At 50.4% G+C, this 14,969-nt stretch overlaps 1 protein-coding gene across 12 annotated transcripts in view; it reads left to right on the top strand.

Moving 5' to 3' along the window:
• Positions 1-13,200: 13,200 nt before the first annotated feature.
• The window catches only part of CELF5 (CUGBP Elav-like family member 5), a 46,845-nt gene continuing 45,076 nt past the window's right edge, over positions 13,201-14,969 (top strand). For 11 of the 12 annotated variants that reach the window (XM_065933969.1, XM_065933985.1, XM_065933941.1 and 8 more), the window contains exon 1: positions 13,435-13,459. In XM_065933969.1, coding sequence (XP_065790041.1) covers positions 13,450-13,459 — 10 coding nt within the window. In that variant the 5' untranslated portion in view covers positions 13,435-13,449. Of the gene's footprint in view, positions 13,460-14,969 lie in introns of all 12 variants that reach the window. The other variant, XM_065933892.1, reaches the window with a different exon arrangement.

The raw sequence follows: 14,969 nt of genomic DNA, 5'->3' as shown, positions 1-14,969 counted from the left end.
GTGTACCCATTCATTAGCAATATAATCAGTGACTTGTCGAGTGCTGGGGACTCAGGGTCCAGGAGGAGGGACTTCAGGGGCCTACTGGCCACCAGGGAAAGCTTGCCAGCCTTCCAATTCATAGGGGCCGGGGGCTGGCTCCCTCCCGAAGCCCCCTACCACCCACTGGAGGGAACAGGTGGCTATCTGGCAGGCATGGGGGCTGCAGGTTCCTTGCCCCTCCCCGTCCAGTGGCCTGTCTGCCCCAGACTGTTTACCCAGTGCCCAGCCCCTTCTAGGGCGACGTGGGGCTGGTGGCCCACCCTTCCCCGGGTGTGAATGTGTGAGCCAGGGACCGGCTGGGGATGCCGAGTGAGTGTCCTTCCTTCCCGGGGGACATGGTCAGGGCCACTGACTAGGTGGAGCTCAGGCTGCTTGTGGGATGCGGCCAGACGATGAGAAATAAAGCCATAACAAACCACAGTGTCGCGTGTCCTGTCGGGGCTGGGGCCTCAGGGTCTGGACAGACCCCCTGAGGGTTGTATGCATTTCTTGGGGGGTTGGGGAGGAGCCTCATGCCTGTATAAAGAGCAGAGTCAGCATCCTTCCTGCCCCTAGCTGGGACCACCACCTGCCCCATGACGACATGAAGGTGACAGCCAGCTCAGAGCTGATAGACCATCGGGGGGGGGGGGGGTGGGAGTGGGGAGCGTACCACAATACAGCTGGGATCCATTATCCGCCAGCCCTGGAGGCAGTGAGGGCCAGGGTCCCGTGTATCTCCTGGCTCCTGGCCTCAGGGTCGCATGGCCATCTCTTCTGACGTCTCATAAGCACGCGTCCGTCTTTGGGTTTAGGGCGCATCTTGCTCCAACCTGCATGCCAACTCTCCACCTGCAGACGCCGTTTCCACATAAGGACACGTTCTGAAGTTCTGTATGGTTGTGAATTTGGAAGGACACCATTCAGCCCGATATGGGAGGAAGGGTGATGGCTGTATGAAGGTCAAGCCCACCGGCCAGCTGCAGCCCCAGCCCAGGCTTTGGGGAGGCCTTGGCCAGTCATCGGGGTGCCTGGTGCAGCACCACACTGGGGTTCCAGCATCGGGCTCCCTGCTCTGGGCCTGGGAGCTCCTGAGGGTATTGCCTGCTTCCTGGGCTCCACTGGGGGGACCCCTGATCTGGGGCCTGTCCATGTTGGCTTCTGCCTGTCCACACCGTTCTCAGTGCCTTTGTGTCAGGGTCCCTGCGTCCGGGGCTTTGGTTTTGGGGAGCAGAAAACAGAGTACAGAGACGTGTGCTGCAGGGAGAGGAAGCCTGGGGGAGGTAGGCAGTACAGGGGGTGTGGTTTGAACTCCACGGCTTCAACCAAGAAAGAGGGCTGTGAGATCCTTGACCCCAGGGAAGTGGGGAGCCTAGGGGGAGCTGTGGGCAGAGGAGAAGTTGGACTCGGGTGCTCACGGGCGCCCTCTGGTGGCAGCTTTGGGGAAGGCAGACTGGGAGAGGGTACCCCCAGCGGGTCAGGGGGCTGTGCTTGTCCAGGTGGGGGACACATGAGGGGAGAAGGGGGCTGGGTTCCCTGGACCCAGAGAGAGAGGGGCTTGAAGGCTGTTTCTGGACCATGTGTGGGCCTGACCACAGGGCTGCTCAAGTCTCCATAGTGACTCCCATCTGCAGGGTCAATGTCACTGTTGCCCTTTCGCAGACCCTCATGTCCCCCACACCACTACCCCGAGGCTGGAAGGTGGCTCTGGCCCCAGCTCAGACTCGGGTGAAACTCCCCACGGTTCAGGGGAGAAGCCAACCCCTCCCCTTATTTCAACACAGGCTGTTAACTTCCTCTTCCTTTTCCACGAAACTGTTCCCATTATAACCAAAAACATGAAAACCACAACACCGACAGGCAGACACAGCTGCCGTTATGTATGTGCTGGTGTCTCCCCATCACGTCCACCCTGGGTATGTGGCATGGGTGTACACCAAGTCACATTCTGGAAATGAGATCCACGTGTAAAAAACAGTATTTCCGTAGGCACATTAGGTGGTGAGAGGTGCACACGTATGCACATATGTGACACGCACGGAGCCATTGCCACATGGAAGGTGTGGTGTATGCACAGCCCTCAGCACTCCTCCTGGCTTCCATCCGCGACCCCTCCCAGTGGCCTCCTTGTCCCCAGGTGCCCTCTGGTTCTGCCACTGCAGATCAGTCTCATCCAGCTGTGGAGTCAGCCAGTATTTCCCCACCACGTGCCAGGTGCCCTGCTGGGCATACAGACACAGCTGCCCAGCAGAGACCCTGGGGCCTGTGGCCCACTGGAGTAGAAATAAACCCCCCCCCATCAGTGTACATGAGGGGGCTTTTGAGTGAAATCAGGGTGACAGGAGGGACTCAGCCATATGGAAATCCAGGATGGTGGTCCAAGCAGACTGCACAGCCCATGCAAAGGCCCTGGGGCAGGACCAGGCCTTGTGAGTTGCAGGAGCAGTGAGGAGGGGGCCTTGTGGGTGGGGCAGTGATGGAGGGGGAGAGAGGAAGGAGGTGGGGCACAAGAGGCCCCTGGGGAATTGGTGGGCATTTGCTTCCTGCTGTCAGTGTGATGGGAAGCTGTGGGGAGGGAAGGGCAGAGGAGAGGAGGGCTGCAGCAAGGCCACTGGCCCCCAGGGGACAGTTGTGAAGATGACCCTGTTCTGTGGGCTCCCTCAGCACCAGTGAGCCCAGGTCCCCATCAACCCTGGGCAGCAGCAAACGATTTGGGCAAAGGTGCCATCCCCTACTGGGACCCCAGTGGCATTGATCTCTTCCCTGGGTCTGTGTTTTAAGACTCTAAAACAGGAAAAGCATCTGGTGAAACCACTTTGATCTCTCCTCTTTGTGCACAGAGGCATCTCCCACTGTCTGTAACTTTCTCACTCTTAAAAACATCTATGTGTCTGTTTATGGTTATGTTGTTTAGTCACTCAGTCATATCCCGACTCTGTGACCCCATGGATTGCAGCACACCAGCCTCCTCTGTCCTCCACTATCTCCCAGAGTTTGCTCAAATTCATGTCCATTGAGTTGAATCAATGATGCTATCTAACCATCTCATCCTCTGTTGTCCCCTTCTCCTTCTGCCTTTAATCTTTTCCAGTAGCAGGGTCTTTTCCAATGAGTTGGCCCTTCATATCAGGTGGCTAAACTATTGGAGCTTTGGCTTCAGCATCAGTCCTTCCAGTGAATATTCAGGATTGACTTCCTTTTGGATTGGCTGGTTTGATCTCCTTGCAGTCCAAAGGACTCTCAAAAGTCTTCTCCAGCACCACAGTTCGAAAGCATCAGCATTCAGACTTCTTTATGGTCCAGCTCTCACACCTGTACATGACTACTAGAAAAACCATAGCTTTAACTAGACGGACCTTTGTTGGCAAAGTGATGCCTCTGCTTTTTAATACGCTGTCTAGATTTGTCATAGCTTTCCTTACAAGGAGAAAGTGTCTTGTTTATGGATATGTACACAATATTCAGCTTCGCTTGTGTGTGGCCTACACATCATTGTACTGTCCTTCTCTTGCATTAACTCTTTTTTTGTATCTCTCACTTACACTCCACGCTCCTTTCCTCCGCTGTGTAGTATTCTGTACTCAGAAGGTACCATGGCTTATCTACTGGCACCCTGCAGATGTTTATACCATCACAGGCCTTCATAGGTGCCTCTCGGGAGGGAGTGTGTTTAACCAGATGCCAGAGAACTGTGGTCCTTGACTGTGTCTGGCCCATTGCCCGTCTTTGTAAATAAAGTTTTATTGGCACATGGCCACAACCAGACCCACCCAGCTGTGAATCACACTCAGCTGTTTTCTCACTGCAGGGGCCACAAACCCTCAAGTGCTTATTGTTCCAGCTCTTTCTGGGAAAAGTCCATAGCCCCCCAAAGTCTGCCCTCTGTTTTCTCCCCTTTCTCACCATGGGTCACGTCTGGCAGTTACCAGAGCAGACTGGTGGTGCAGTCCTTTTGCAGGGGACACACGTCCTGGGCTTCTTTGGACATTTCAGCGTCAGTTCAGGGGCTTCCCGAGTGGCTCAGACGGTAAAGAGTCTGACTGCAATGTGGGAGACCCGGGTTCGATCCCTGGTTCGGGAAGATCCCCTTGAGAATGGTATGGCTACTCACTCCGGTAGTCTTGCCTGGAGAGTTCCATGGATAGAGAAGCCTGGTGGGCTATAGTCCATGGGGCTGCAAAGAGTTGGACTCGACTGAGTGACTAACACATACACACACACACACACACACACACATTCTTGGCTTCTTTTGACATTTCAGCCTCAGTTCTGAGAGTTATTGATAATTTTAATCAGTGTTTGACCTACAGAAGGGCCAGAAAAAATTTAAGGGAGAAGAGGAGTGGGGGTCCAGGGGGCGCTGGTACAGGAACCAGGAATGAAGTGGGGGTGTCATTGCCGAGCTCAGGGCGATGTATTTGCTGGGTGTCTCACAAGAGAGTCACTGTTCCCCCTTTGTGATTAATGAGCAAGGTGTGGGTTCATCCTTTAGTCCCAGAGTCAGCGACCACGGACAGTTCCTGCTTGAAACCACAGCTCAGGGACCTGGTGACCAGCAGGGACCCTCCTTCCATCCCTCTCCTAAAGGCACAGGTCAGGATCACATACCTGCTTCTGTGTCCAGTTTGCAGAGGACAAAAGGGTATCTGGGCAGGAGAAGTATCTTGCCTTAAGGTCCCTTGGCAACAGGACGCCGCTGGCAGTCACTTTTTATTATTATTATTTTCTTTATCTTATTTTTTTTCCCATTTATTTTTATCAGTTGGAGGCTAGTTACTTTACAATATTGTAGTGGTTTTTGTCATACATTGACATGAATCAGTCATGGATTTACATGTGTTCGCCATCCCAATCCCCCCTCCCTGGCAGTCACTTTTTTAAAGAAATTTTTTATTTGGCCGCGTCCTGCAGCATGTGGGATCCTAGTTCCCCAGCTGGGGTTTGAACTCGTGCCCCCACAGTGGGAGTGCAGAATCTTCACCCCTGGACCACCAGGGAAGTCTCCCCACCTTTTATTTTTTTAAGTCTTATTGAGCTACATTCACACACCATGACATTTGCGATTTCAGTGTGTATAGTTCAGTGGGCTTTAGTCCATTCACAGAGCTGTGTATCTATCAGCTCTATCTAATTCCAGACCGTCCTGTCCCACTCCCGAAAGGAAACCCTGCCCTCAGGAGCAGTCACCCCCAGCCCCTATCCCAGCCCCTGGTAACCGCACACCCACGTGTGTCTCTGTGGATTCTGCCTGTTCTGGACATTTCACGGAAATGGAATCCTGCAGTACAGACCCGCATGCCGTTTTGATGGTGAGTTACAGAAGCACAGTGAGGCTAGCTCATTCAGAAAAGAGCATGTATTCATCTCTTTCTCATTCTAACTTGGGGAGGGGGAAGAGCCTCTGACAAACTCCCTAGTTCAACACCCAGGCCGTCTTGTTCCCAGGCTCAGATTCCCACGGGAAGAAGCCCCCCCTCCCCCCCCAGGGCCGGAGGGGCGGGGCCGCAGCAGAGGAGGGATGGGGGGAAGGGACCATGACCCCTGAGGGGTGCATGGCTGGGTGCCTACTCCTATTTCCAGCCCCTCCTTTCCTTCCCCCACCTCCCCACGGGGGAGAGGTTTGCTCAGAGAGTGACGGAGTTGTGTTTCAGATTCCCCTTCCCCTGACTGTGTCCAGGGAGTGCGGTTTGCTGAGAGAGGGGGCAGCGAGGGGTTGGCTCAATGAAAAACCTTTTCCCATCCCTGAAGTCAAATGGCGAGGGTCAGGGAGGATCTGGGTCCCTGCAGGAAGGTGGATGGGCAGTTCCCTCCCAGCAGTGGGAGGACAGTGGGTCTGTGGGCGCCAAGCCCTGGTTAGCCCTGGGTGCCTTGTGTCCTTGGGTGTGTGAAGGCGGGAGGCATCTGGGGCGGGTGGGGACTGCGGTACAGTATTTCTGGGGGACACACCTGAGCCCCTAAGCCCTGTCAGATGGGGACATTTCAATCTCTGGGGATGTGCCAGAGGAGGTGCACACAGCCTGGACAATGACAATCTTGGGGGCACTGGAGGGACAGGCCGAAGGACACAGGGTCCAAGGGGACGGGGCATGGCTGACCTTCACCCAGGAAGACACTTGGGCTGGCAGTGCAGAGACCCCCAGCACTGGTGCCTCAGGCTGGAGCCCCAGTCCCACTGGCTGACCCTCCCACCACCACCGGATGCACCCCCAAACCAAGGGCGGCAAGACCAGGACCCAGAAGGGACGTTTCCTTTCATGGGCTCAGTCCTCGTCACACCCACGCCCTGTGAAATGAACCCACACCCTATGAAATGAGAATCTTGCCTGTAGATGTCAAGACGAGGACACAGTGGATGTCTCCTCACACCTTTGCTGCCCCTCACTTGGAGACTGGTTTGAAATAGAATCCCATGCCCCTCATCAGACCTACGGGGTTGGGGGCAGTTCTGTGTTTTCAACAAAATGCCTGCCTAGGTGGTCTGCACATCTGAGGGGCAGTGCAACCTGGACATTGCCCCCCTGATCCCAGTCTGGCCCCTCTGCCGAGATAAGCCAAGGTAAGCACCATACCTGTTCACATCAGCAGTTCTCACCTGGACCCTGGGCCACATCTAGGGACAACTGTCACAACTGGGGGGTGCTCTTCACACCCAGAGGGTGGGGCAGGGAAGCTGCTCAACACCCCTCAACACCCGCCCCCCCCCCAACCTGCACAGAGAATGACCTGATCCCAACTGTAGAGAGTTTTCCTTTAAGATAAATTAAGTCTGTGTAATTATTTTGAGAAACTCTACTCTGGGGGACTGTGCAAAGGTCCTGGGGCAGATTTTTGACAACAGATCCTGAGAGCCAGTCAACCAGCTGGGAAGTATCTCAGCCCCAGATTCCCCATCAGACTCTGTTCCCACCCTCGCTGTCTTTTAAGTAACAGCCCAGACCAAGGACCTCCTACCACAGAGCCAATGTGACCACCTTTCCTCTGCTGATAATAAAATCAAAGTCAGCCTCAAGCATTCCAGGTGCCCTCAGGCACACAGTCTTGGTTTTCTCTGCCATGACCCGTTCCCTGATGTGGCTGATGTGTGTCAGGGAATAAACACCAGGGGTGAAGATTGCTCAGGAGGTGGGATGCTAATGGTAAAGAATTCGCCTGCCAGTGCAGAGATGCCCTAGATGAGGGTTTGACCCCTGGATCAGGAAGATTCCCTTGAAGAAGGAAATGGCGACCCACTCTACTAGTATTGTCTGGAGAATTTCATGGACAGAGGAACCTGGTGGGCTACAGTTCATGCAGATCACTAAGAGTTGGACACAACTGATCACACACACAGTTGCTGAATTTTAGGTCGTGGAGGTCAGACTCAAGTTATTTATTTATTTTTTTTATTAGTTGGAGGCTAATTACTTCACAACATTTCAGTGGGTTTTGTCATATATTGACATGAATCAGCCATAGAGTTACACATATTCCCCATCCCGATCCCCCCTCCCACCTCCCTCTCCACTCAATTCCTCTGGGTCTTCCCAGTGCACCAGGCCTGAGCACTTGTCTCATGCATCCCACCTGGGCTAGTGATCTGTTTCACCATAGATAACATACATGCTGTTCTTTCAAAACATCCCACCCTCACCTTCTCCCACAGAGTTCAAAAGTCGGTTCTGTACTTCTGTGTCTCTTTTTCTTTTTTGCATATAGGGTTATCATTACCATCTTTCTAAATTCCATATATATGTGTTAGTATGCTATAATGATCTTTATCTTTCTGGCTTACTTCACTCTGTATAATAGGCTCCAGTTTCATCCATCTCATTAGAACTGATTCAAATGAATTCTTTTTAACAGCTGAGTAATATTCCATGGTGTATATGTACCACAGCTTCCTTATCCATTCATCTGCTGATGGGCATCTAGGTTGCTTCCATGTCCTGGCTATTATAAACAGTGCTGCGATGAACATTGGGGTGCACGTGTCTCTTTCAGATCTGGTTTCCTCAGTGTGTATACCCAGAAGTGGTATTGCTGGGTCATATGGTAGTTCTATTTCCAGTTTTTTAAGAAATCTCCACACTGTTTTCCATAGTGGCTGTACTAATTTGCATTCCCACCAACAGTGTAAGAGGGTTCCCTTTTCTCCACACCCTGTCCAACATTTATTGTTTGTAGACTTTTGGATAGCAGTCATCCTGACTGGCGTGTAATGGTACCTCATTGTGGTTTTGATTTGCATTTCTCTAATAATGAGTGATGTTGATCTTTTCATGTGTTTGTTAGCCATCTGTATGTCTTCTTTGGAGAAACGTCTGTTTAGATCTTTGGCCCATTTTTTGATTGGGTCATTTATTTTTCTGGAATTGAGCTTCAGGAGTTGCTTGTATATTTTTGAGATTAATCCTTTATCTGTTTCTTCATTTGCTATTATTTTCTCCCAATCTGAGGGCTGTCTTTTCACCTTACTTATAGTTTCCTTTGTAGTGCAGAAGCAGTTTAATTAGGTCCCATTTGTTTAGTTTTGCTTTTATTTCCAATATTCTGGGAGGTGGGTCATAAAGGATCTTGCTGAGATTTATGTCGGAGAGTGTTTTGCCTATGTTCTCCTCTAGGAGTTTTATAGTTTCTGGTCTTACATTTAGATCTTTAATCCATTTTGAGTTTATTTTTGTGTATGGTGTTAGAAAGTGTTCGAGTTTCATTCTTTTACAAGTGGTTGACCAGTTTTCCCAGCACCACTTGTTAAAGAGGTTGTCTTTTTTCCATTGTATATCCTTGCCTCCTTTGTCAAAGATAAGGTGTCCATAGGTTCATGGATTTATCTCTGGACTTTCTATTCTGTTCCATTGATTTATATTTCTGTCTTTGTGCCAGTACCATACTGTCTTGATGACTATGGCTTTGTAGTAGAGTCTGAAGTCAGGCAGGTTGATTCCTCCAGTTCCATTCCTCTTTCTTAAGATTACTTTGGCTATTCGAGGTTTTTTGTATTTCCATACAAATTGTGAAATTATTTGTTCTAGTTCTGTGAAAAATACCGTTGGTAGCTTGATAGGGATTGCATTGAATCTATAGATTGGTTTGGGTAGAATAGCCATTTTGACAATGTTGATTCTTCCAATCCATGAACACGGTATGTTTCTCCATCTGTTTGTGTCCTCTTTGATTTCTTTCATCAGTGTTTTATAGTTTTCTATGTATAGGTCTTTTGTTTCTTTAGGTAGATATACTCCTAAGTATTTTATTCTTTTTGTTGCAATGGTGAATGGTATTGTTTCCTTAATTTCTCTTTCTGTTTTTTCATTGTTAGTATATAGGAATGCAAGGGATTTCTGTGTGTTAATTTTATATCCTGCAACTTTACTATATTCATTGATTAGCTCTAGTAATTTTCTTGTAGACAGACTCAAGTTAGAATGGGCTCTTTCCTACCCCTTGTCCACCATGGGAGAAAGAGGCTGAGGAAAGTGCCTCTTTGACTCGTAAGAGAGCTGGTGGGGTTTTATTTTTATTCTTTCAAATGACTCTCCCAGCACATCAGAGGGCCACAGGGCTTCAGCATCCTGTCTCCATGGAGACAGAGCCTGTCTCCAGCCCAGCTCCACCAGCTCAGCCTGGGGCTGAGCTGAGAACCAGGGGTTGTGCAGGGCCAAGGGGTGGGGTGTTCTAGGAGGACGCTGGACCCCTCACCCAGGTTCTGCTCCTCCCTCGATCCTGTCTTGGGCTGGCTGCTGGTATCAGGCAGGATAACAGCCATTTATTGAATGCTAAAGGTGCTCCCGGTTTTATGCTGAGCCAAACCTATTAGCATCGCTGAATCCATGCCAGGGGCTTCACCCTCTTTAGTCCTAATTTGGCAAATAAGGAAACGAGCTTGGCTGTCTAAAGCGTGGGGAAGACGCTGTGAGATTGTGGAAAGCATGTGGGTTCATATCCCAGCAGTCAGTGTGTGACCTTGCCCAAGGGACTCGACCTCTCTGGGCCTCAGTTTCCCCCTCTGTAAAGTGGGTATAGCAACAGTACCCACCCTTATGCTTGCTATGAGGGAGACCTCTCCTGAGGAGCAAACTTTAAGGATAGAGAAAATAAAGAATATTTTGATACAATAGTTTTCAAAAACTAAAAATAATGCTGAAAAAAATTCATGATGAACAAAAAGGTCAACATTTTAAATAGAATCAGAATTACTGATTTTTCCTTTGGCTCATCACAGCACTATGACTGATCCTGTTTTTGTTTCAAAAAAAAAAAAAAAGAAAGAAATAGGGACTTCGCTGATGGTCCAATGGTTAAGACTCCATGCTTCCAGTGCAGGGGCATGAGTTTGATCACCGATCAGGGGACTAAGATCCCACATGCTACGTGACCAAAAAATAAATTGTAAAAAAGAAAAGAAAAGAAAAGAAGCCTTCTGTATTAAGAAAAAACACAAAAAACAAAGGAAATAAATTTAAAATAAAGTCAAGGTCAGTAGACTGACCCCCAGTGACTGTGTGGTGCTTTTTATCTTACAACCTCTGACCCCAGTTCCTCCAACCCTGTCTCAGGGCCTTTGTATCTGCCTTTTCATTCTTAGCTTAAAGTCCATCCTCTCTAAGCCTTCCCTGAATTTGCCTCCTAAAGCCAGCTCTCCACTTCTGTTTCCTCCATTGCATTAAACATAGTCTAAAGTATCTGGTTTAGGGGCTTCCCTGGTGGTCCAGTAGTTAAGACTCTGCAGAGGGCTATCCCTGGTTGGGAAACTAAGAGCCCGCATGCCTTGCAGCATGACTAGTGATAGTAAAGTATCTGGTTTATTTGTCTGTACTTATTCCAGGCATTGTGCTGTGGATTGAGTTAACCACTTAGCACAGAGCCTGGTGTTGGAAAGAGAGCAAAGTGACTTATCAGTAAACAAATAAATATATAATGATGTGAAGAACTGACTCATTTGAAAAAGACCCTAATGCTGGGAAAGATTGAAGGCAGGAGGAGAAGGGGATGACAGAGGATGAGATGGTTGGATGGCATCACTGACTTGATGGACATGAGTTTGAGTAAGCTCCAGGAGTTGGTGATGGACAGGGAAGCCTGGCGTGCAGCAGTCCATGGGGTCGCAAAGAGTCATACACAAGTGAGTGAATGAACTGAACTGAACATAACGTATTAGAATTAAATTAATGAAATTATCATGAGTATAAATACTATGGAAGAAAAAGGAAGTCTGAGAAAAGAAGTAATGGTGGCTAAATGATTTTAGATCAGGCAGACACAGAAAGTGATGGGAGATTGAAGGAGCGGACCATGTATCATTTGTGGGAAGGGCTTTCCAGGCACAGTTGTGCAAAGGCCCTGAGGCAGCACCACACCTCATGTGTTGGAGGAACAGTGAAGTGGTGCATGTGTCTGGAGCAGACTGAGCAAGGGAGAGAGAAGGTGGAGGGGAGGGCAGGGAGGTGCTGCAGGAAAGACTCAGGCTTTAATTTGGAGACATCTTTGGATTTTTTTTAATTGTTGTTGATTTACAAGCTGTGTTAGGTTCAGGTGTACTACAAAGTGGCTGTGTACATATGTATATGTATATATTCTTTTTCACATTCTTTTCCATTATAAATTGTTACAAAATATTGAATATATATAGTTCACTGTACTATAGAGTAGGTTCTTGTTATCTATTTTATGTATCTACTAATTATATATGTAAATATAATATATATCTATATAGATATAATATAGATATATATCTACTAATGTAAATAATATGATACTATATAATATATCTACTAATAAAGATAATATAATTTATTGTATCTACTAATCCCAAACTCCTAACTTATACCCTCCTTCCCTTTTGGTAACCGTAAATTTGTTTCCTACATCTGTGAGTCTATTTGTTTTGTAAATAAGTTCATTTGCCTCATTTTGTTTCGATTCGACTTATAAGTGATATCATGTAATATTTGTTTTTCTCTGCCTGACTTACTTCACTTAGTATAATAATCTCTAGGTCCATCCATGTTGCTGCAAATGGCATTGTTTCATTCTTTTTTATGGCTGAGTAGTATTCTGGTGTGTGTGTGTGTGTGTGTGTGTGTGTGTGTATACACGCAAACATACCACATCTTCTTTATCCATTCATCTGTTGATGGACAGTTAAGTTGCTTCCATTTCTTGGCTATTGTAAATAGTGCTGCAATGTATCTTTGGAATGCATGTATCTTTTCAAATTCAAGTTTTCTCCAAATATATGCCCAAGAATGGGATTGCTGGATCATATGATAGATCTATTTTCAGCTTCTTGAGGAACCTCCATACTGTTCTCCATAGTGACTGCTCCAATTTACATTCCCACCAACAGTGTAGGAGGGGTCCCTTCTTTCCACACCCTCTCTAGCATTTATTATTTGTAGGCTTTATGATGATGGCCAGTGATGATAACCTCCTTGTGGTTTTGATGGAGAGTTTTAGCAGGAGTGGCGTGATGCCCATAGAGCACTTGGCCCAAATGCATCCATTTCTTTCTAAGTATTTTGAACAGTATGTGCACGTGGCAAGTGTGACCAAAAGTGTTGCTGAGGATATAACACAATGATCGCTGTTTCTACTCTATAAGTTACAAACTTAAAAGTGCTGAGCATAGTATTATCAAAATGCTCTTTCTTGTTGCTGTTATTTTTATTATTATTAATGTTATTATTCTGTCTGCTTAAACATTCCATGGACAGTCATGTCCAAGTGAGCGCCCTATAGAACCGTGTGCTACTTTTTGTGTTTTTCCTGGTGTTATCAGTGGGAAGACCTTGAGCCACCTCGAAGCCCGGTCGGTCCTGCCTAAAGATTTGCCGTCACCCACCCAGAAGGCAGGGGTTACGAACCCGCTGGCCTCAGTTTACCGGCCGGGGCTGGGCGGCCAGGCGGGATGCCGGATGTGTGGGATGCAGGATGATCCAAGTGTGATTCGGGATAGACGATGCGCGTGGGGGCGCCGCCGCGGCGAGGCGCACTCTGGCCGCCAGGGGCCGCTGCGGAGCCGCCCTTTTGTGGTCCTGATGCTGGCGCGAGCGGGCGCGCGGAGGAGGGAGGAGGGCGCGGGGACCGGGCGGGAGGGAGGCGGGAGGCGGTGTCCGTCGCTCCAGCTGTGAGTCCGCCCGCCGCCCGCCGCCGCCGCCGCCGCCGGCTCGGTCCCGCGCCCGCCGCCCGCCTTCGCCCGCCATGGCCCGCCTGACGGAGAGCGAGGCGCGCCGGCAGCAGCAGCAGCTCCTGCAGCCGCGGCCCTCGCCCGTGGGCAGCAGCGGGCCCGAGCCCCCCGGGGGGCAGCCCGACGGCACGAAGGACCTGGACGCCATCAAGCTCTTCGTGGGCCAGATCCCGCGCAACCTGGACGAGAAGGACCTCAAGCCACTCTTCGAGCAGTTCGGCCGCATCTATGAGCTCACGGTGCTCAAAGACCCCTACACGGGCATGCACAAAGGTGGGCGCCCGGCTCGCTCCCCTCCCCTCTCCTCTCCTCCCTCGGCCTCCCCACCCCACCTTCCGGCATCTTCTCCCCGCCACCAACCTTCCTCTCCTCACCTCCTCCCTCCGCTTGCCTCTGCCACGGCTTCATTTCTCCCCCCCCCCAACCCCGTTCTACCCACCCCCTCCTCCCCCCTCTGGGGGTGCAGCTGACAGATCCGAGCTGGCCCCCTCCCCTCCTCCGCCCCCACTCCCTCCCTCCCCACCTTCCGGCATTCTCTCTCTCTGTCTCTCTCTCCCTCTCCCTCTCTCTCTCTTCTCTTCCCTTTTCTCTCCTCTCTCATCTCCCCCTACCTCCCATCCTGCCCCCCCAGCATCCTTCCCTCTCTCCCTCTCCCTCTCATCCCTTCTAGACCCCCACCCCTCCCTCCCTCCCTCACCCACTCTTTCTTGCCCCTTTGCTGGGAAGCTGCCTAAACACAGCCACCCTCCCTGTGCCTCCCCCCCATTCATTCGGCCTCCCCAGGCCCCGTCGGGGAAGTTTGCACCACTGGATTTCATTGCCTTGGTCATTTTCACAAAGCCAGGCCGGCGGGGCAAGTCCAGCCGGCCGCGGGGGACACGGATGCTCAGGATCTCGGGCTAATCGGTAACTACAAAGAAAGCGGGTGGGGGGGTGGGGGTGCAGGCAGCTAAGCCAGTCAGGGGGAGCACCGGCCTCTTGGGTGGTTCAAAGGCTACCTTGTGCCCCCCCCACCATGCCCAAACCCTCTCTTTTTGGATCAGCATCCCCCCCTATTTCTCTATGCGCCCCCTCCCCCCATACCCAGACTGCCGCCTCCACCTTTGGCTCAAGTTAAACTGGCCAAGCCTGTTAGCAGTGTGTTGAGGGCTGAGGCCAAAGACGATGAGCCTGGACTGTCCATCTGGCAGAGCCGAGATCCTGGGGTGGACGGGGAGGTGTGGGCGACCTGTGAGCCCAGCAGAGGAGGCAGGTCGGGTGGGAAGGCCTGCTCGCCTCCCTGCCACCTGATTCTCTATTGGCATGCTGAAAGGGAGTGCTGGGGACTGTGGCCCCAGCCCTGGGCTCTGATCATGGCACAGTGTCTGGATTGGGGTGGCCCTGGCAGTTCTTCTGGCAGGGGGGATGGGGACTGGGGGGTGGGGATGGTGAAGACTTTGTGCTGACACCCCCGGTGAGACCCTGGAGGGGCCTCGGGGTTGGATCAGGGCCCATGACCTATTTCAGACCGCATTCATCCCTGTCTTCCTCTCTGTGTGGCAGGCATGGTAAGCATGAATACGTGTTTGTTGAATGAATGAATGAATGAATAATGAACAAGTGAATGAATCAATGAATGATGGGTTGGGATAGGCCATAGGGAGGATCTGGTGGTTTGGAGTCCAGGCCTCCCACTTCAGTTAGCCCCTCCAGCTGGTACCAAGGGGGAGGAAAGCAGCTCCTCCCATCCCCCATCTCTTTCAAATCCAACCATCACCAAAAAAAAAAAAAAAAAAAAAAACTG

Source organism: Muntiacus reevesi, chromosome 1, assembly GCF_963930625.1.
Source record: "Muntiacus reevesi chromosome 1, mMunRee1.1, whole genome shotgun sequence".
NCBI lineage: Eukaryota > Metazoa > Chordata > Mammalia > Artiodactyla > Cervidae > Muntiacus > Muntiacus reevesi.
This window is presented reverse-complemented; position numbering and strand designations above follow the sequence as displayed.